This window comes from Echinops telfairi, unplaced genomic scaffold, assembly GCF_000313985.2.
Source record: "Echinops telfairi isolate 266 unplaced genomic scaffold, ASM31398v2 ScPeMD7_7424;HRSCAF=8462, whole genome shotgun sequence".
Lineage (NCBI taxonomy): Eukaryota > Metazoa > Chordata > Mammalia > Afrosoricida > Tenrecidae > Echinops > Echinops telfairi.
In genome coordinates this window covers 89,878,282-89,900,272 of record NW_022111324.1, presented here as the reverse complement: position 1 = coordinate 89,900,272, position 21,991 = coordinate 89,878,282, and the positions used below count along the sequence as shown (strand labels likewise).

At 39.2% G+C, this 21,991-nt stretch overlaps 1 protein-coding gene across 6 annotated transcripts in view; it reads left to right on the top strand.

Annotated features, from left to right (window-relative positions):
* Positions 1-21,991, top strand: part of SIPA1L2 (signal induced proliferation associated 1 like 2) — a 214,692-nt gene that overhangs the window by 128,936 nt on the left and 63,765 nt on the right. For all 6 annotated transcript variants that reach the window (XM_045297903.1, XM_004712174.2, XM_045297905.1 and 3 more), the window contains exons 8-9: positions 2,693-3,269; positions 7,210-7,484. In XM_045297903.1, the coding sequence (XP_045153838.1) occupies positions 2,693-3,269; positions 7,210-7,484 (852 nt within the window). The remainder of the gene's footprint in view (positions 1-2,692; positions 3,270-7,209; positions 7,485-21,991) is intronic.

The window sequence follows — 21,991 nt, the reverse complement described above, 5'->3', positions numbered from 1 at the left end:
CTGCCTTTTATCTTCCTCGCGGCCTCATACACTCACTCATCCTTTCGATCTTGGTTTATGGAAGCACCTACCTGGGCTCCTCTGTTTCTGCCGTGGGCATGTACAGTGCCATCTAGGCCCAGGGTACTTTCCAGTTTCAAGTGTTGGTGGCTGCACATGATCAGGAAGCAGCAATACCAACAGGGCAACAATAGCCAGGGCTGCTGCCACAGCTAGCCACACTTCAGCACCCAAACCCCAAGTCCCTGTGGCCACCGTTCCATGCCCCCATCTTCCTCCCACTCACCTATGCCTGGACATGCACAACGTGCTGATCTGACTGCTATCACATCCTCTGCCTGGCCCAGCTGCACACCTGGGCAGACTGGCCTCTGGCCCATATCCTGTGGATGCTGCCTTTGGTTTTTGTCTGGTGGTGGGCTCCCATGAGGTTTTCATGTAATAGGTTTTATGAGAGTTTGGACATGCACAAGGATAGTCTGTATATCATATTAGGGCATTTACACAGCACCCAAATTGCAAAATATCTTATTTCACATAACATATCATGGACATTAATCAATGCATATCTACATTCTAACTTAATAGATCTGGTATAGGCTAAGTGTCTATAAGTTTTCCTACCAATATGATTCTTCTACATATCTTGGCTAAAGACCACTTTGAAAAATATATAGGATCTACTCTATGCAAATAATATGCTTAAAATAGATCATGTTAGTGCAGAACTGGTTTGTTGGCACGTTCTCCTAGCTCTCACCCAAGGAATGGTAATTATGAAAATAAACTTAAATGAACCTTCCTAATGGATTGGAAACTTATATTTGGCTGCTATTTTTAGATCAAGTAGCATATTTTAGGTCAAACAGGATATTTTAAATTAGTTTCTCTTATCCTTATAGCATGACATGGTTCATTAAAAGAATAATTGTTAAAATAAGTAGTATCTGCTCATTTTCACACTTTTCCAGTTATAATTAAATTACAGGGGAAGGGATATTTTCACAACCAATGATGGTATAGTTTTAACATATTCCTTTGTCTCATAGCACTCTATATAATTCATTGCACTTGTCACACAGAACTACAGACAAGGTTCATGATTATGAGGTTTATTTAAGTTAACAGATTACAATTCAGGGGCAAAATGCTCAGCACACAGTGATTGAGTTAGGACATGTTACAAAGTGCGTGGGGCTACAAGTCAGCATTCCCAAACATGCTATGGTCACTGTAAATTTGAAGCAATTTGATGGCAGTGGATTTTTTGTTTGTTTTTCAAGGACAGGTGGGAGCTGAGTCTGTTATGTATTGTATAACCTACATTATAAAGAGATGATGTCCAGTTAGATAGTGGGGTCTGCCCTTTGAAGCAAAAAGAATTGCCTTTTTAAAAGCTTGAGACAACTATGCCTCCAGCTAAGCAGCTTCTACTCCCACAGTATTGAAAAAGGCCAAGGATTGGCACTCCACAATGAGAACAGTCCTTAAGCGTTTTGGGACCAAGGTCATTTCTTCTCCATGATGCTTTAGTGTAGCAGCATTCAAGATTCAGTCAGAGTATATTGAGTTGAGTGGGAAAGCTGAATTTCTACCTAAAGGATGGCGGTGAATGGAGGACGCATCACGTGTGAGGTTGACCCTTGCACCTTCAACATTTGTAGCCTGTTTAGGATTTCTCTCTTATTTTGAGGACTTAAGTAAAATCTCCCTCCCTTGCCCCTAGTTTAGCACACACATCACCCTCCAAAACCACCAGACTGTTCATAACTGAGTTTTTCTGCCTGACCCTAAGGGAAGTGTCCCTCACTTCCATTGAACTAGGAGCCCATGCTACCTTTCAACCTTCTTGCTACTCAGTGTCCTGCAGGCCGGCAACTCCACTGCTATGAGCATATTGTTAAATGAAAGCTGAGAGCTCTAAGGACTGTAATTGTTTTTGAGTCAACCACATTCACACCTGACAGGAAAAAATTCAATAAAATCTTTCTTCAGCTCCTTCAGGATTTCCACAATGAGGGTCGGGGGAAAAGAAAATAAAGTGCTTCCATTGTTGATTGTAACAGCCAATATCAACCTGAGCAGGTGTGGAATTAGTCCGGATTCTTGGTCTACCATGGCTACTCAGTTAATTGTTATTGGTCAGGGTAAGGGCAACCGATTCTTCAGAGGTTGGGGATTCATTCGTCCAGACCTTCGTTTGTTAATTCATTAACTTTTGTTTTCTAGTTCACCTTACTTTTAGAAGGGGGCTTGATATAACTAAAATTTCTATTTGATGTAGGGGAGCATTATTGGCTTTGTTAGGATAAATCAATATACACTTGATTATTTCATCTATGGGATCTCTTAAAATCTTTCTCCTACAAAAATTTTCGTTTCGATTTTCAAAATGCAATCAAGTAAATTAAACAATTCTTTTTTTTAAAGTGCAACTGTGACCCGTGGGCTAGACTCAGTTCTACTGGAGGTGGTGCCCTCTTTCTGCGGCATCCTAGAATGAGAGAGGGTGCCAGAGGACATCTGGCGCCCTCTGGGATTGTCTGTCCCATTGACTGGGTTTGGAAGTAAGTGTTGTTTAAAATCAGGCTATAGTATAGGTGACAAGTGACAGGATGGACATATGTCATATTTTTTAAAGTAAATGATAATGGTGTCAGAGCTCATCTTGTTTCTCTTTTCTCTTCCATAGTGTTGGAGTGTCGAGATCAAAAGATGTGCCACCATTTGGTCCACCAATTCCCAAAGGCGTAACTTTTCCAAAGTCAGCAGTTTTTCGGGACTTCCTCTTAGCCAAAGTAATCAATGCAGAAAATGCAGCCCATAAATCAGAAAAATTTCGGGCAATGGCCACTCGGACAAGGCAAGAGTACTTGAAAGATCTGGCGGAGAACTTTGTCACGACCACCACTGTGGATACCTCTGTAAAATTCAGTTTCATTACACTGGGCGCGAAGAAGAAGGAAAAAGTAAAGCCAAGGAAGGATGCACATTTATTTAGCATTGGCGCAATCATGTGGCATGTAATCACTAGGGACTTCGGCCAGTCTGCTGACATTGAATGTCTTCTTGGTATCTCTAATGAGTTTATAATGTTGATTGAAAAGGATTCCAAGAATGTTATATTTAACTGCTCCTGCAGGGATGTTATTGGGTGGACATCTGGATTAATGAGTATCAAAGTGTTTTATGAAAGAGGTGAATGTATCCTTCTATCGACAGTGGATAACTATGCTGAAGAAATAAGGGAGATTGTTCAGAGGTTAGGAGTAAGTACATGCTTTATATTTTCCACCTTTTTTTCATCAATCCCAGGTTCATGATCATTTTCACTATTGCTGTTTGACTATGATTATAGCACTTAAAGAATGAATTCCTATTTCTTATGGTCATAGTGCTTAATTTTAAATGCTGTGTCCTTTTGAGCAGTTGGGACAAAACTGAGGCTCTCGGCTCCCATAAAGCATTGCAGTCTCAGAAACCCGAGACTCTGTCCTATAGGGTCACAATGAGTCAGAATTCACATGCTGGCAGTGAGTTTTAGTGTTTTAGAACTTTCTGAATATAAATACTGAAATGCTTGCCATAAATTAATCTGAGGGAAAAAAGTTAAACTGATTTTCAAAAAAGAACATTGTGGTATTTTTAGTTGCATTTAAAGCAAAATCAAGTGAATTATGTAGCTATATCTGTTTGTATAGACAGACATGACAGTATCTTCTTAGAGAGTAATAAATAAAAAGAAAATTGCTGTTGATGATATAAATTAATAAGCCTTATTAGCTGATTCAACTCAGCTTATTTATAAATCAGATTTTTAAAATATTATTAATATCCAGCCACAATTTCTCATTACATTTGAAAAACCAAAAAAAGAAATAGCTTACAAAAATAATTTCTTAATATGTAATTTTTAGTACAACACTCTTACATTTATGTAGGCTTAAGAGTTATATCTGATCTTACTTTAGTTTGAGTATATATAATAGAGTAATATAAACAAATAAAACATTTTCTGTGTGTGTGTGTGTGTGTGTTGGGGGATGGTGTATGTGGGTAATATAAGAAGAAAACAACCTTTGAGAATGGAATTTTGTTCCTACAATAACGTATTAGAAAAACACTTAGCTATCTCTGGATCTTGAAAAGAGAAAAATTATATGTATCTATTTATTTATTTATTTATATTAGTTATATTTATTTCCTTACTCCTTTCTCTAACCAAATCTAAATCTCCCCTTTGTTCTTTAAGACCTTAAGATACATTAAAACCAAGTCAATATTTGCTAGCCTTGGAAGAAGAATTTCATTAGATACAGATACGATTCACAAAAGAGGCCTCAGTGTGGTCAAAGTGTTACCAAGCATATGTGTGTAAACCTAGATAAGAGTTTAGGGACAATTAAATATTGAGTAGTTTACATACATAGGTAATTGATTTGAGTTGTATTTGTGAATTTAATGACACAGTATTTTCTGTAATAGTGTAAATACTTTGGATAAAAAACTAAATCCACTAACTAATTATAATATCTATGCTACCACTCAATGGCTCTTCAATCAAACTTTGCATGGCCATTTGTACTTCATAGGTATCTATGGACAGCACATCACATTTATACCACTACATTTGTACCCAAGACCCACATGACTCCTACTCACTATAGCATGGGCCCCCTTTGCCATTTTTTCTGGAGCAATGACTGTGTTAAAGTGACTAGGGTGCCAAATGCCTGGAATGTATTTCAGAAAAGTTGTTTTGTATCTAGGATAACTTGCAATTCAAGATACTAGAAACCAACCAACTCAAAGACAACTAAGTAATTAGTATACAAGGTTATTAAAGAAGCCCTGGTGACACAATGGATTAAACAGGCTCATAACTACAAGGTTGGTTGTTTAAATCTACCAGATGCTCCGAGGGAGATAGGTGAGGCTGTCTGATCTCATAAAGATCCATAGTCTTGAAAACACTTAGCGTCACTATGAATCTTAATTGACTGAGTGGCAGTAGGTTGTATTGCAGGGTAATATCACTATAAATGAAAAAAAATTAAGATGCAGTTGTAAAGATACTAGGATTGAGTTTGACAGATGGTTAAGTCAGCTGTCCTGTTTAAGGGTAACAAAAAGTAAAAGTAAAGGTAGCTAGGATTCAAGTAAAGACACAAGCTGGGAATAGAAGCCGATGTTTACAGGAACACTCAGGGTTGGCTTCAGAGAGCATGGCCGTTTGTCCCAGGCCCTGGATTTAACCAGGCTTGCACTTGCTTTGTAGTCTCTGTCTGTTCTGCCCTATAAAGTGGCTATGAATTGGAATCCATTTGATGACAGTGAGATTTTTCTGGGTTGCTTTGAGTTGCCATCTTGAAACTTTTGAACAAGTGCTCTGCATTTTGCTTTTCTGTTGAGCCCTACAAATTGTGTGGCCATTCCTGTGCACAGCATAGGAGACTACCACATTCTTGATAATAGTGCCCCTGGGAGAGCTTAAAATAAATGGACACTGTCATGCAGACTCAGTCTTTGAATGATAAAAAGCAAGGAGCAGAGGAGATCAACGCAATCTAAAAATTGGGGAAATGGTAGGTGTTGGAGAAAATAAGCAAAAGAGACAGTATGTTGTCCTCTAGCGAAGCTCTTTCATTCACTCTTCCAGTTAATATGGAAATGAAATTATACTTGAAAATTGCAACAGTATTTGAAAGAATATGGGGCACATTTTATTTATAGTCACCTGGTGATGAAGCTTAGAGAAAGCTAGAAAGACGTAAAGGAAAATGTATTCAGGTTGTACATATGACAAAGGACTTTTCCAACAATTTTAAAGGTGTTCATTTCTTCAGTTTTGAAACTTCAGTCTTTCAAAACTTCCCCACTGGCTAAGACTAGCAATCCCTTTCCACATTTCCTTAAGCCCAAGACTGTCATCTCTGTCTGTGAGAACCTGTCATGGAAAGTATACACTTGCAGTAACCATGGAGACAGCAGACACAGTGGTGATGCACTGAAACCAGGCCCATTCCCACAGCTGCACTTACAGCGACAGGTTTGATTAAATAGGTGTCTGTGTAATCAGTACATGCTCCATAGAAACGGAGTATTTATTATTCGGAAACTTCATATAATGGCTCTGAGCTTTGGGGGATGTGTCTACAATACCCTCTGATTTTAGATTCCCCACAAATAAGTGATGCCATCAAATAATATTTGCTGAACCCTTCTTTTCTTTCATTGCTTGAGAAGCCACTCTAATGGAAACAAATTACAAATGCTTTTGGTGCACCATGTGGGGCACTACCACCATTCTTCTCTCACTGTTTCTTTTTGTGGATCTTCTATAGTTAATTTGTTGGGAAGGTAAATCACTAGTGCTACTCCTGCTTGGGTTGTCCCAGGCCTCTCCCTGGGATTTCTGGTTTGATGATGACTGGCCTGATAAAGAGTTGAAACCTGTTGGTATAAGAGGCTCTGCTGCCTACAAGAGCATCACCTGCCAACCTTCTTTGCCACCAGATGACAAAAGAGTCTGTTGGGTACCACAGACATGATATGAAGGTTCCCCACGACCAGCCAAGTGGCCGGAGTGGGACATCTGCAAGATTGATGCCATTTGAAGCTTTACTCTTCTCTTACGATTCCAACGTCATGGTCCCCTACCTAGATTTCAGGGCATGGTACTAAGTGTGCTGCTCGCTCTTAAATGAATGTGCAGCATTGATTCTAAAAGACTTGAATGAAACTGCCTGTTTGGTTATAGAATTAAGTGAGCATTGTAATGGATCTAAAATATTTTCCCATTCTTATTTAGACAATAGAATTTGTATGTTTAGAAACCCAGTAAATTGACATAAGCAAGGATAGGGAAGAATTCAATGCCAATCGTAAACTCTTGAGCTCAAGGTCAGTGATATCAAAAATGGAAGAACACCTGTACAAAGAATAGATCAGCCTTTGAAAAGTTAAACCATAGGTTTACTTTCATTATTATCTTTGCACTTAAAGCCACAGTTAATTATGATGAGCTCTGTATTTAAATATGCCTTCCTTTTACTTATACAGTTTGAAGAGGAGAGCAGAGGGGGCTGAGCACTGTTTAAGCTATGCTAGTTAGTGGCATGAGAGTTGAGGAGAAGAGCACTAGAGCCAAACATTCATGTGCACACCTGAGTGAGAAAGCGAGTCTTTAACAGTGTCCTTCCTTTTCAGATAGTCACAAGAGGCTGTGAGACTGTGGAAATGACCTTGAGGAGAAACGGGCTAGGCCAGCTAGGCTTCCATGTGAACTTTGAAGGAATCGTTGCAGATGTGGAGCCTTTTGGCTTTGCCTGGAAGGCTGGCCTGCGCCAAGGGAGCCGTCTGGTGGAGATATGCAAAGTGGCTGTGGCCACCCTGACCCATGAGCAGATGATTGACCTGCTCCGGACCTCTGTGACAGTGAAAGTGGTTATCATCCAGCCCCACGATGATGGTTCACCCCGAAGGTAAGAGATTGGCAATTACAACAAAGCAATGCTTGTTCTCCAGGGCCTCTGAACCAGGGGGATGTCCTGACAAGTGAATCTTCTGCCAGCACTATTGGCACATGAACCATTAGAGCAATTCCGAAGAACTTAAAAGTCAAACTAAATACTTAATGACACACTATGATGAAGTGTAATTCTCTAAGCAATTTAAAGGAAACTGACCACATAAAAGCTGAGATAAATGACTAAATTCACTTAGTTCACCTGTGAGTTCTAGTTAATTAATAGGGCCCTTCTAGCCATAATTCTGTGATATAGTATAATTCTAGATTCTATATGCCTGTGGCTATATTTACATTTGGGAAGGTATTCTCTACTAGTAGGCAAGATTAGGGTGGGATTAAGACGTGATCTTAGTAGAGGATGCCAACCAAGCATCACCCCTCATTTTTTTTTGGAGACATCTTTGAGACTCTACCTTAGTAGAGGGTGTGATTTACTATCCATTGCTATCCTTGGATGGGAACAGACACTGGGACTACCATACAGCTCTAATACAAATCATCTAACCTGGAAAGATGGACCTCTGTTTCCTCGCTGAGCTTTTGTAGAAGCAGGAATACCTGCTGTGACTTTTAGACACTTTTGGCTTTTAGCTCGGGACTCAGCATTTGACTCACCTCTACTTGACCTTCAGATTTGGAACTGAACAGCACCCACCACACATGAGACATTTCCTCAAGGTATCATGAGTTTCTATGGTAAAATGCCGGGAATAGCAGATCCCAGGGATGTGAAGGAATATACTCAAGGGAGATGTGAAAGAAAATTGGAGAAGAATACTATCTTGGAAGAGTTAGACATTTGTGACATCTTTAATCTCCAATTCCTTGGAACTATCTGGCATTAATTCTCTTAAAAGAAATTGTGACCAAAGTTGTTGTCAGAATGATGGGGCTTGCTGCAACAGCCTTGCCTCACTGGAAAACGTGGTTTGGGGAAAAGAGGAATAAAAGGAAAAATGAGAAACCTTTGGTTTCCCGTGGGATAAAGAATACCTACAGCAGCAGTTACATTGCAATCTATTTAATCAAGGAAACAGCTATTCATGGGATACAGAACTGGTGGATGTAGATCTAAGTTTGGTTCCAACTATAATCTCTAGTCACAGGGCCTGTTAAGAAAGAAAAAAATGTCTCAAAACAACAGAAAGTGCCCCATCACAACTCATCACCAAGAAGGGATTACAGAAGGGAAGCAGCAAAACCCAAGAAATGATTTAAACCACAGAGTAGTATAAAGTAGTTGCTTCCATTTGTAGCCTGGTTTCATCAGATTCTTGAGGCACTGTTGCCAAAATGGATTGTAAGAGTGACTGATTTAGGGGCAGTGCCTTTGATTTTGCCCACTAATGAATGTAAGAATTGTTTGGGTTGATGCCAAACCCACAGCTCACTATGGGACAGTCAAAAATGGTAATACTAGATCCAGTGACCATGAAGGTTAACCCAGAAGGGGCAGCCAGCTTTGTGGATTGGATACAATTTCCAAGAAGACTTGTTTACCCTAAGAAGGGCAACTGCCTCTCCATCCTTAAATACTCACTGGAGCACTCCAGAGGAAGCAGCTAACATGCTGCTTATGGAAGTAATGCTAGAATGACTTTTTGGTGATTGGGATATTCATTCAGTGAGTATGCACTTGCACAGGTTATGGCAGGTATGTTCATCAAGGGAGCCCCTTCTATGTTGGCACTCCATGTAACCTTACTACTGCGAAAAAAGCAACAATCCAAGAAGCCATGTCAGCTTTGTTAAAACATCTTCCCTGAATGAGTTTTACAGAATCAAGAAACATAAGGGTAATTAATAGGAGAATGTGAAGGGGAAATTAGGAGAGAACTTATCAGTAAGAAAGAGATTTTTATATAGCCACTTAGAAGTGGGATAATATAGTAGACATGGATGGATTGATACAGCACTACAGAGATTGGGTGGACCAATGGAAACTTCTACTGGTCTCCCAATATTAAAGAGGCCTAAACAACTCCACTCTATTCACCCCAGCTGTGAGTTATTTAATGATGGAAATTCCTATCTGGGACTATGTGAAACAGAGACTCAGATAGTTGATGAAGATTGATGAAGGGGCCAGGGTCACGGTCCAGCCCCACAACAGGGGTCCACATGCTGACATGTGTAAAATGGTCTCAGGGTCAAAGAGAGACCTTTTGAGAGCTTCTACACAAAGAGTCCTATATACTTTACTCCCCAAAGCAGCCCATAGGATATTGAAGATTAGACTCAGGAGATATGGGGATGAAACTATCTATGGAACTTAGATGAAAGGTTGGCTGAGAATTGTAAGATTTAAACATCTTGTATTAAATAGTTGCCTCTCCCCTACCTGTAGTATTAGTATGGGTACTATGTCTAATTGGGGACTGTTCCTATACCTGATATAGTAAAATTGAAGACATGTAAGTTTGCCCTTAGGCTGGTAGTTATTGGACATGCTAAATAGGATCCTGAACCCACTAAGATTGTTAATCTAAAATAGTGCAAGATGCCTGGTGGGCAAAGGAGATTACTGCTTTGATTAAAGACAAGCTAATGGCTGGAATCTTGGTGCCAACAAATTCTCTGTATAACAATCCTGTAGAGCCTGTGTAAAAGGCAAATGGCTCATGGAGGTTGATAGTAGATTATCATGGCCTAAATAAAGTAGTGCCACTTGTGACTTCAGCAGTTTCAGACATGGTATTGACAGTGCAGAAAATACAGCAGTCTATAGGAGACTAGAGGAGCCCTTGTGTAGTGGTTATGAGTTGGACTGTGATCCACGAGATTCTCAGTTCAAAACCACCAGACGCTCTGTGGGAGAAAATAAACAGTTACAGTTTCAGAAACTCATGGGGCAGGTCTACCCTATCCGATAGGGTTACTATGGGTCAGCATTGACTTGATGGCAGTGAGTGAGTAGGAAGATTGTTGTTCATTGATTGATCTCCCAAATGCCTTTTCCCTCTATCCCAATTTCAGAAAAAAGTTAACCACAATTTGATATGGGAAGGATGACAAACTTTTCTCACATTGCCTCAGGGTTATTTAAATTCCCCAGCCTTCTGTCATGGTTGAATTTGAAGAGCCTTGGACTTGGTATAGATCTCAAGTTTGTGATATATTACATTGATGTATTATGTTAGTATCAAGCACAGAAGAACTGGCTAGGGCAAATTTTTTAACAATGGTGCTTCACATGACTAATACAGCCTGGTTAATAAATCCAGCAAAAATCTAAGGCCTTGCTCAAGAGGTGAAGTTCTTGGGATAACTGGCAGGAACTGCTGCTGGTGACATTCCACAGGCATCCAAGAATAAGTTACTGTGACAACCTATCCCCCAAGACTGTAAACAGGAAGCCTAACATTTGGTTGGTCTATTTGAATTTTGGAGGACTCATAACTGCCACACTTAGGGATATTGCTAGCTCACATCCATAAAACTCACATCCAGAAAACTGTGTTGAATGGAGGCTTTAGTAACAGCAGGTTATGACTTAATTACAGAAAGCAACCTCACTCTCCATGCCTTTAGGTTTTTATGATCCACATACAGACATGGTTTGGGAGGTCTCTGTCACATATGTTTATGTAGACTGTAGCATATGGCAAAAACCTACAATTGTTTCCCTACAACAACCATTGGGATTTTTGACTAGGAAGTTTCCAGTTTTCCAATTGAAACATTTCAGATACATATTATATCTTGGAGAAATACTCACATAAGGAAGGTGGGTCCCAAACAGTTGGATAATAAAATAGAAATGGCTACTACAGGAATCGACTACTGGAGGAATGCAGAATTGTACCCACCATATTCACAAACAGGTAGCCCCCTTTCTCACAGATCCTACCCTGCAACCACCTGAGAAGCCTGATTTCATGGCTTCCTCGGTGAGTTATCACATTTAATATGAGAGGGACAAAGGGAGGGACACCACTGGACAGATTCCTTTGATTCGTAAGAGAGTTTTCAGAAGGGAGACTTGTGGGGGGGTAGTAAGGAAAGTTGCTCTGTCACTGTACAGTTCTTCCCCACCTAAAATTACTTTTTTTCCCTGCCAGATGCTGCAGTCCCAAGACTAGGGATGCAGTTTTGAATAACAAAAGTAGGGCTGATCCCTCATCAAGAGCTTGTAACTATACCCCTGAATCAAGGTCTGATGGGATTTGTTGTGCCTTCTCCTCATCTGGCAAAACTAAGGCTGACTCTGAATAGTGTCATTTGGCCTAGTAGCTGGGATAGTCTTGTACCTATGGACCCCACCCAACATGAGTGGGAATGAACCAAGGGAGAAACACTTGCTACCAGCAATCGGGAACCTGAACCTGATGTCCTTTCCCAAGGTGGAAAATTGGGGGTAAAAATAAATGACAACTTGAAAGAAAGAGACATAATAGATGTAAAGAAATGAATAAAAGAGTTATGTAGAACAGAAAATCTAACATGTTTTTTTTCTGAAGAGACTAGGAGCAAGGGAATAATGCATCATTTCAAGAATGGATGGGTTAATGGCTAGAAGTACCAGGTGACAATCTGAATTATAGTCAATTGAAGGTTCTTCTAGCCATAATTCCTTGTGTGATCTAGTGTAATTCTGGACCCTGTGCACATGGGGCTATAGTCTCCTTTGGGAAGCATTTTCTACTATACTAGTGGGCAGGATTAGGGTGGGATTAAAAACTAACCTCAATAGAGGGTGTGAACCCAACCACACCCTTTAGTTCCTTGAAGGATTCTGTGCTTCTAAGCTACTAGAGGGTGTGACTTAAGACACATCCTTTCTTTCTTTTCTAATCACCATACAATTTTAACACACATTGCTTCATCTGGAAAGTCATACCCTAATTACTGATTGAGCTTTGGTAAGAGCAAGAATACCTGCTTTGAAAATTGGACATTTTGCCATCTGACACTCTGGACCCTATATTTGGCTTGCCTCTGTCTGACCTGCAGATTTGGGACTTATCAGTACCCACAACTACATGAGACATTTCCTCACATTTTTTGAGTTTCTGTGGGGTGTGTAGCGAATAACACTCAAGGGAAGAGTATGTATGTGGGGCGTAGAAGGGGGAGGTTAGAGTAGGAGGGAAGAAATACAAAGAGCCTTCCAAAAGGTAGTATAAAAATTTTAGTAACTTTGTACTTTTGGGTGTTTTTTTTCCCAGTTTATTAATTGGGAGTTAATACTTAGATCATGTCACCCCATAGGTCATATCAAGCAGAATGGTACAATTGCTACCACAATCAGTTCCCAAACATTCTTTTTCTTCCTGGATTCCTGGACATCATCTCCCTTTACACTCCCCTGCGACTCTACTCTCCCCCACCCCCAAACCCTTATTCTAATTACGGTGCCAGTAGGTGCATACCATTTTTATACTAACGTTTTGAAGCTCCATCTTACTTTTCCATACACAACTAAAATTCCTTTCTGTAACATGAAGTCATTGATTATTAGCAGGGCATTTAAGAGTCCAGTACTTGTGTCTGAATAAATTTTGAAACACCAAATCTGTGTGCTCACCCCTCTATTCTACATATTGAAGCTTAAGGCATGCTGAATTGTGTTCTGTTACTCCTTATTTTAATTGGTCAGTAGAACATATCAAATAAGTGGTTATACTTGTAAAGCTGAGAAGTTGATAGATGGAGGGTCAAGGCAGGAACGAAATTAGAGAGCCCTAAAATGAAAGGTTTTTCCACTGATTCGTCATGAATACCTGTTGCACAGGTTTTACCCCTAGGCAGATGATTAGAACTAGGTGCCCTGGTTAGAACACTCTACACTTGACCATCACTCTTCCATGTCTACAAGTCCTGGAGCTTTAAAACCTAGCATGTGTCTATCTAAAACCCTTTCAGCTCAGTCTTCCAGATCTCTGTGTATCTGTGAATATGTACATTTTAAACACCAGTGTTTGTTACTTTTGCATTGGTGTTCTACCTGTTGTGCAAAGGCTGGTGTCTCTATAAAACTACTTGGTCTTGTCAAGCAGCTTCACCTTGAATAAAAAGTTATCCATGAAACTACCCGAAGCTACAGTGTGTTTGTTTTGTATCCAGGTTCCAATATATTTGATCATTTAAGAAGCCTTGTGTGGGACTAAAAGGGGTCATTGGTAGTGCTTGATTCTTTTAAGATTAAAATTAAAATCTTTTAAACTAAATATTGATTGGTACCTTTATCATCCTAGCAAAATATATATATGCACACCTCAAACTAAAAAATACACATTTGATTTCTGGTATGGAAAATTACCACCATCTTCTTGCACAAATTAGCTCTTTTACTTGTTGGTCAGGAAAAAAAAACATTCATGTGAATGAACTTGTGTGTGTGTGTGTGTTTTCTTTTTTCTTTTAAGCTGACTTTAATGTTAAGAGAGCTTAACCATAATTGCTACAAATGTGGCCAAAATAATGAATTACAAGATATTTATTCTTTAAAAATACTGGAGTATTTATGTATGGGAGTAATAATGGAGTAAAAATTCTCCAGTGTATGTTTCTCATAACATGATTTCTGTCCGCAGAACCCCTAAGAAAGCAATGTGATTTGGCCCATCTGCTGCTCCCATCTGCAGATTGAGAGACCTGCTCTAGTTGTCTGCAGGTCAGAGTGGTGTTAATTATAACTCTGGACCTCACTGGATTAAATGAAGTGTTAAGCAGAGAATTTATGTTGAATCAAACACTACCATATTTTGAATTTCATGTCTCAGGCCTCAGTGTGCTGAGTATTCAGCTGTGCTTCAACTTGAACGGAAAGCAGTGCCGTTTTTAGTTTTCCTTGTTGAGTTTTACAGAACACTAAGCACAGAGTACTCCCCTTTGGGAATGCTTATTAGCGGGGCTTATGCTGGCATTGGATTCTAGATTGAATTCTTATGGATTGGAAATGAATGGCAAGAAGCACTTTGGGAATAGTGCTCTTGAAATGGAAATGCGTGTTTGTGAGGAGTGTGGTGTTTCCCAAGCAGACCGTCTTTGTATGGGGCAAATATGAAGAAGAGGGGGCGAAGACACTTAATTAAAATCTTTCTTGTTTTTGGAAATGTGTCCCCAGCTTCCAGGATAGCCCACTCCTAGCCTTCAAAGGTGACTGATATTCTGTCAGTGCCCTTTCAGGGGACGCACATTCAGCAAAAGCATCAGTAAAGGAAATGACAGCTCACCAGAATTGTGCCTGAATTGCTATGGCATGTGACTGAATTTAGTAAATATATCCAAACAAAAGTGGAAATTAAGTGCATTGGTGTAGTGTATCTGTTTTGTTTGATTTTTCACACTTTGACCTATTCTCTTTAACATACTCTTTATGAAACACTGAAAAATGGGAATTATCTCATATTGCCATGAATCTAAATGGTACCCTCATTATTCTATAAAATTAACATTTGAGATTTCTTTCTCTGTTGTGCTTCCTCTTGCCTGATCAACTCCCTGAAGTTACAAGGAGAGAAGGAAGTGGAAAAAGAAATTAAAAGAACTCAGTTTTGTCGAATTAGTAGATTTTATAAAAAATTTATTAGAAAATTCACATTCCTCAACACATACGTTTCCATTTGAAGAGCATTATTCCCTAAGTGCTTCTTGCCATTCATTTCCAATCCATAGGATTTGACAAACTTAAATATGATACAATGTGGTTTTATATTTGGATTCCAATTTATTTGGATGCTGAATTTTAATGGGCAAACAATACAGAATTTCACTTTTATAAAAGTAACCTGGAATGTACTCATGATTTTGAGGGAGAATCAACTCCATGGTGTAGAATTTGGCTTGGTTTTTGAGTTTGTGCAGATCCCCAATGTAACATCTCACCAATTGTCTCACCCTCTGAAGCAAAGAGCACGTGATTACAGACCGGGCGGCAGGCTGCCATGCGTGCACTAATGATTCATTGGTTTCCTAGCTAATGAGTTTGTACTAGAAACTCTACTGGGCACTCGGGTGATGACTAGAAGAGATGTAATTAAGAATAACCATCTAAGGTGAAGTACTTTCTGCTCTTATTTCTCTCTTTTAAAACTATTCCTCAAGTTATACGAGCAACTTAACGACTTGCTTATTAGTGTCTTACCCTAAAGCAGAAAGTGCAGCCACCTCTCATTATTTTCACATTAATTTCATTAATTTCACCTGCTCTTGCCCAGGTTGCTGTGTATGTTGAGATGTTGGAGCGTCGTTGACATGCTAACAGGAATGCAGAGGGCGACTGCATCCTGAGGACGCTCGTAGGGAGGCAAAGCGAGGCCTCTTCTTAGTAAAGTGACCCTATAATACACTCACCAACCCTCTGACATCAAATAGCTTTTCAGAAGCAGAGAGCCCATTAAATACAGAACACACCTTTTAGTTCAAGATCTTTTTTTTTTCTTAAACAGGTTGATCAAATAGGTTTGGGGTGTGGATGGTACTTTTTCTGCCTGTACTCTAGCACTCTCCTTACTTGTGTATGCAAATTAAAGAAGTTTGTTAAAACATAAGCTAAAATTTCATCTATTGCTTATTTCATTTGTGACATTACCCTAACCTTTACAGTAAGTTATATGATGTGGTTATATCTCTGGTAAAAGCTTTTGTTTTTGTACAAACCAGAAAGAGTATACTATTGACGTGATTGAGCATCAATTCTCCCTTTCGCCTTGTTGGATGATTTTGGAATGAATCTTCTCAATATTAGCAGACTATTAGCATAACAGACATTAATATCAGTGATTAGGCTATAAAAGGATTCTTAGGGCTATAAGAATATATATCCTTGGGGCTATAAAAGGATTCTTTTCTAAAGTGCTTAATATAAAAGGAGGTATTTTTGAGGGAATGTGCCTTTATTTCAGAATTCTTTTACCACCTCATGAAAAACATGGCATAACTCTATGCCATAGTAACTATTCTTTTGATTTTGTTTTCCTCAAGAGATAGCATTAGGCTTTAGAAACACCTTTCTAGGACTCAGAACCTTGATCATCTCTGTTCTTCACTATGATAACCTGTCCAAGCTCTCTGAGCCTTCTTCTGAAAATTCGAGGTTTCCTTTTTGTTAGGCTGGATTGTTAGAGAAACAAAACTAGCGGCACTACTATGTGTATACGAAAAAACTTTATATCAGGAAGTAATTTTATATCAAGAAGGCATTTCAACCTAGCCCAACTCTACTCCGCTGGTCCAATGTGAGCTGGGGCCTTCTTCGTATTCACATAGTTACAGACCGACAACACAAAAAGGTGAAGCCGAATGCAGGAAGACCACCGGCAGAGTTGTATGAGTCCAAGGTCAATGGGAAAGGTGCCTACCACTCTCCATATTGGAGGCCCCATGGGGCTATCTGTAGAGGCAGACCCAGAAGTCCAGCAAGGAGGAAGGTGGACAGGAAAAATAGAGAAGTTCCCAGTGTCTCTTATAAAAAGGCCACACCCCCAAGGAGGCATCATTAGGCTGTGACCTGATTGATGGGTTAGACTCCCCCTTTACACATTCACACAGGTGCAAGTTGACATAAATGCAAACTGACACACTTTTGTATCTCAAAACTATTTTTGTGAAAATCCAATGGCATAGTGGATGTGCCACACTGTTAAGTACTCTGCAAGGCATGGCAGTGGACCAGAAATAGGGAGGAGTGTTACAGTATGCTATTAGGCTATTTTATCAGATGGTTGGGTTCAGTTAATGGTTTTCTTTGATGCAGACAGGCAAAATGAAACCAATAGATAACTTTTAAGTACAGTGACCTTTCCAACCTCTCTGAGCCTTCTTTGGCAAATTACCGGTTTCCTTTTATGTTAGGCTAACAGTTCAGCCACAGCGGTTATGCTGGTTGGCTTTGAGTATGGTGCCTAATAACTGAGCAAGAGTGGGCACGTATTTCATGCTGGTAATACTGAGAAGCCAGGGCGATGGCAACTGTAGAGCAAGAAATTCACTGGTTGGGAAGATTTAGCAGCAAAAAAGCAGTGGGGAAAAGCTTGATGCATGTTTACATGAACAAGTTAATGAGAGTACTTTGGTGCAGGACTAAGCCATCTGCAAAAGTCTACCTTGATGCGTTCATAAGGAGAAGTAAATTTCTTTTTTTACAGAATGAAATAGATTCATTGAGGACTGCAAATAATGCAATTATGTGTCATTGTTACATTTTTATAATGTCACACATTTAATAGTACATTTTTATGACCTTCTTGTTCTACACAATGTTTTTTTACATTGCAAGATACAATAGTGAGAGATATTAGGTTCAGAAATGCTGTTGACTAGACAAGATATCTTTATTTTTAACCCTGAAGCTGACGTTTTACTGTTCTCTACCTACCATGGTAATTAGGAACATAAGTAGATGATATGTACATTTGTTAACTGAACAAAAAGGAAATAAAAATGCGTAAATGTAAGTGACCCTACAGCTTTATCTCGCATTTTTTAATATCTCGTTTTGGCAAGCAAACTGTGGGAAGTGAGCCAAAAGCTGGAAATGTTATTCACATCCAGTGATTTGATCTGCTATGTGAAAAGGAAGCCAAGTCAGTTCTCAGAAGGCCGAATTGTTATATTAATGCAGGAAAGCAGACACACAAATCGTTTTTGTTTTTAAGTTTCATTTCTATACAACCTTTTCCTCATACTCAGGAATGTGTTTTTGTGTCCAATCATTTTCTATCCGTTGGGCTCTTATTTGGTCAAAAATAATTTGCCCTGTGCCCCTTCACAGCAGCACTGGACTAGGTGCTTCCGTGGAAGGAGGTATCTTGCCTGGGGTTGTACAGAGAGCTGTACAAGCAGAAGTCGGAACAGTGTGCAGGCGCGTAGGCAGATCAATTTCTGTAGTCTGATATGTCTTCCTACTTCACCAAAAATTGGTTGGGTGATATTCATCCACAAAATAATTTCTTACACACATTTCATTTTTAAAGGGATAGCAGTGCAATTGAGCCCATTCTGACCCCTAAGGACCTGGCAGGGCAAGTAAAAGTGCCCCACAATGTTCCCAAGGCTGTAAATCTTTTAAAAAGCAAACTGCCACTTCTTTCTCCTTGGGAGTGACTGGGAGGTTTGAAGTCTTGACCTTCGGGTTAGCATCATTGAAATTCTGAGAACTTCGGGCTTTACTCCATTTATCACGGTCCAATGGGGAGGAGTTTTGTTTTCTTTCCATCAAGTTGTACTGAATATCGAAGGCTGCCCTCCTTGCTCTTCATCGGCAGGAGGGTCAAGTCCTCCTCGCTTTACCAATCACGGTTGTCATCTGCATCTCACAGATGGTTAATAAGCCTCTTTCCAAACTCGATGTAGCAGTCATTCAAAGAGGTAGTTGTTGTTATACTTTAAAAAATCACACAATCAAGTAATTTTATTTTTAAAATAAAACCATTATTTTGGGAATAACTGACTTTATGCTAATATTTGGCCTTGGAGATCTTTTCATATGGCTTTTTCTCTATGGTAGGATGGAAATGCAGGATTTCACCCTAATTCTCATCTCAACTTGATTCATTGTGCAGTCTCTTGTCAGAACTCTCCCAAATATTGGTCATGATTTTGCATTTACATGATATTTTTCTTCCAAAACTTAATAGGGTATGTTATTATGCTATATTAAAGACTGTAATCCATATAAATATGAGCATGAATTACGTACATCATACTGCTTAGCCACATGTCTTCTCTTTTTCTCTTCCATTCAAAAACGAAAACAAAAAAAGAAGGAAGCTCAAACCAGCACTGGAAATGGTCTGCAAGACTCAAGGTTCATCTTACTGTCATTCAAGATGTAACTCCAGGACCTTTAACTTTGGTCGGACAGAGTTAAAAGTTCCCCATCTTTCACTGTGGAAACAGCTGAAACATCAGTTTGTGAAATCCAGGATTTCCCTGAGCACTTAATGACTTTCTTAAGAGCATTGATCAGTTAGGATAGAATATGAGTAAGTTTTCTTTTTTGATTTTAGTACTCTGTTATAATGTCACACTTTTATGATTTCTAGTTAGGTTGTTGACCCTATGAATAAATCAGCCATTCCAGGATAATGCGGTCTAACTCAAGAGAAAACCCTTGAAAACAATATAAAGCTATGAGTAAAAATTGTAGCACCTTGACATAATAGTGCAATCAGCCTGGAATTCTAAGCTTGATCTGTGATGACCAGACTCAATTCACTCAAAATTAATTTAAACTTGCTTAGATAAAATAGATATATTTTGTTAGGGGAAAATAAATGGAGTTAAATGTATCAATTAACATTTACTAATAAGCAGATATTCAGTACTTCACTCTCTGTATATATGTAAATATATCTCTTTAGATTGACTTGTTTCATCCATTCCTTCAGTGCACTTTTCTCAACCCTAATCTCTAAGACTATTGCGTTAACACAGCAGAACTAATTTTCCCTTACAATTGTACCTTATATTATTGCTGTTAAGTAGAATGGAGTCATTCAGTTTTCCAGTGCATTGTGTTGGGTCCATCCCCACACACCCCTAGAATTGTAAGGATCTCTCTAACCAGGTGTCTGAAATGCCACACTGAGGGTGGGGGGCATTCTTGTTTATGGTTTTGCATTTAGTGTGCTAGGCACACTTTTGATCTGGTTTTACATGTTTGTTGAGTGCTGGGGATTTTCTTACATCATCTCTTCCTAGAACTCTATCAGGTAGATGCTCCTGAAAGCACTTGCACTTGATTCTTGTGCCTTTTCCGGGTTTTACAAGTAAAATGGTCTTGCTTTCTTATTTCCTCTGTAGGCCTTTGGGTTTCATCTTTTCTTCGCTCTGCTAATTTATTAGGCTTCTTATATTTCCTTCCCCTCTTTCCATTTTTTATAAAGATGTTTTTAGTTTAAGTTTATCCCAGTTATATGAATAATTGGGGTTTTGTTTCCGTTTCTTGCTTCGCTGGGTCCTTTGGTGGTGGTTTTGAAAGGAAGCTGAAGAGTTTTGAACTAGACCATCTTAGAAGTGGAAGTAAAAGCAGGTCTCCATTTCCCTATATAGACTTTTCAAGGGGTGACTGTTAGAAACGCTTTTTATGCTGACAGCATGGGGAGTGAGAGGCACTCTGGGTTTGTATGCGGAGTGCATTACTAACACATCAAATTAAAGCGATCTGCCCTTGCATTCACATTTTTAAACTTAGTCCGTCTTCCTGTTTCCTTGCCAAACTGCATTAATTAGCTTTGCAGGCAGACTTTGATCAAGTTAATAGTGTTGTTTGTGCTGTGTAATTAGTGGGAAACTTAGAGGTATCCGATTTAAATCATATTTTTCAAGCTAAAGAATGGTAAGTACCTGGTTGATCGATTGACTAGATGGAGCAACCCTGTAGGAGATGACTTACCTTAAAGAGTATGACTCTGGTGACCAAAAACCATATTCGACTGGTGTGATAGACGCTCAGGCTTTTCTTTGACTGTGTTAGCCTGTACTAACATTTTTCCTTCTACTTTTCTCAGATGTAATACAAAAGTGATATGTGACTCTGATTCTTACTTCAGGGGGCTCGAAAGAGTTTGTGTAAGAAAATCCATCTTTATTTGCATTTTTCTGCAAACTATAGTTTAAGTATCTGTTCGGGTTTGGTGAAGCTTTTTATTTACTTTTTTAAATGTCCAAGATGACTTTTATTACTGGTTTTCTTAGAAACGAGAAGTCCCATTTTGCCAAGAATAGAGTGGGAAGGAAAAAAACTCATATAACCCTCCAATGACCAAGGCTTGATTCAGAATAAGAACCCAACAAGATTTCTGTGGGTTCTAACTTGACAAATGCTGTTCCTAAGCCATTTATAAGAAATCTTCATTTGCTAACTTAAAACAAGGAATTATTTTTTTTCCGTGTGAACAGGACATGTGTTTCTTTTTCTGTTGTTCTTTTTAAAAAAATTATTATTAATTGGGAGGTAATACATATAGCATTCCATAGTTAAATAATGTCTAACAGTATTGTACAATTGCTACCATAATCAGTTCCAAACAGTCTTTTTCTTCCTGAACTCCTCGATATCACTTCCTTTTTACCTCCCTCCCCAACAATGTACACACATCACCTCCCACTCAAAACCTTTGTTCTACTTGCTGTCCCTATAAGTTCATCAATCCTGGGCTTCATATACCGAAAAAGAGAAAAACATTTAACACGACTTCAAGAAGGTGACCTGCAATGACATAACACCTCTGAGATGAACCCTAATATGAACAGACAAAAAAACAAAGCAAAACAAAAATTCAGAAAATGGTGAAAACCAGAGAGGTCCAGCTTACATCAGAGGGGATGAGATAGTTAGTTTATTGTGCCAACCTGGCTGATAAACACATGTGGGGTTACTCGAAGGGCAGAGGGATAAATGGCTCAGTGAGCCTCGCCTTTCTAGTTCTCACGTCTCTTGCTTTGTGATGGTCGGACCAGGGTACAGCTGCCTTAGCAGTTTCCTGCTTCAGCTTGCAAGGCTGACTTCCT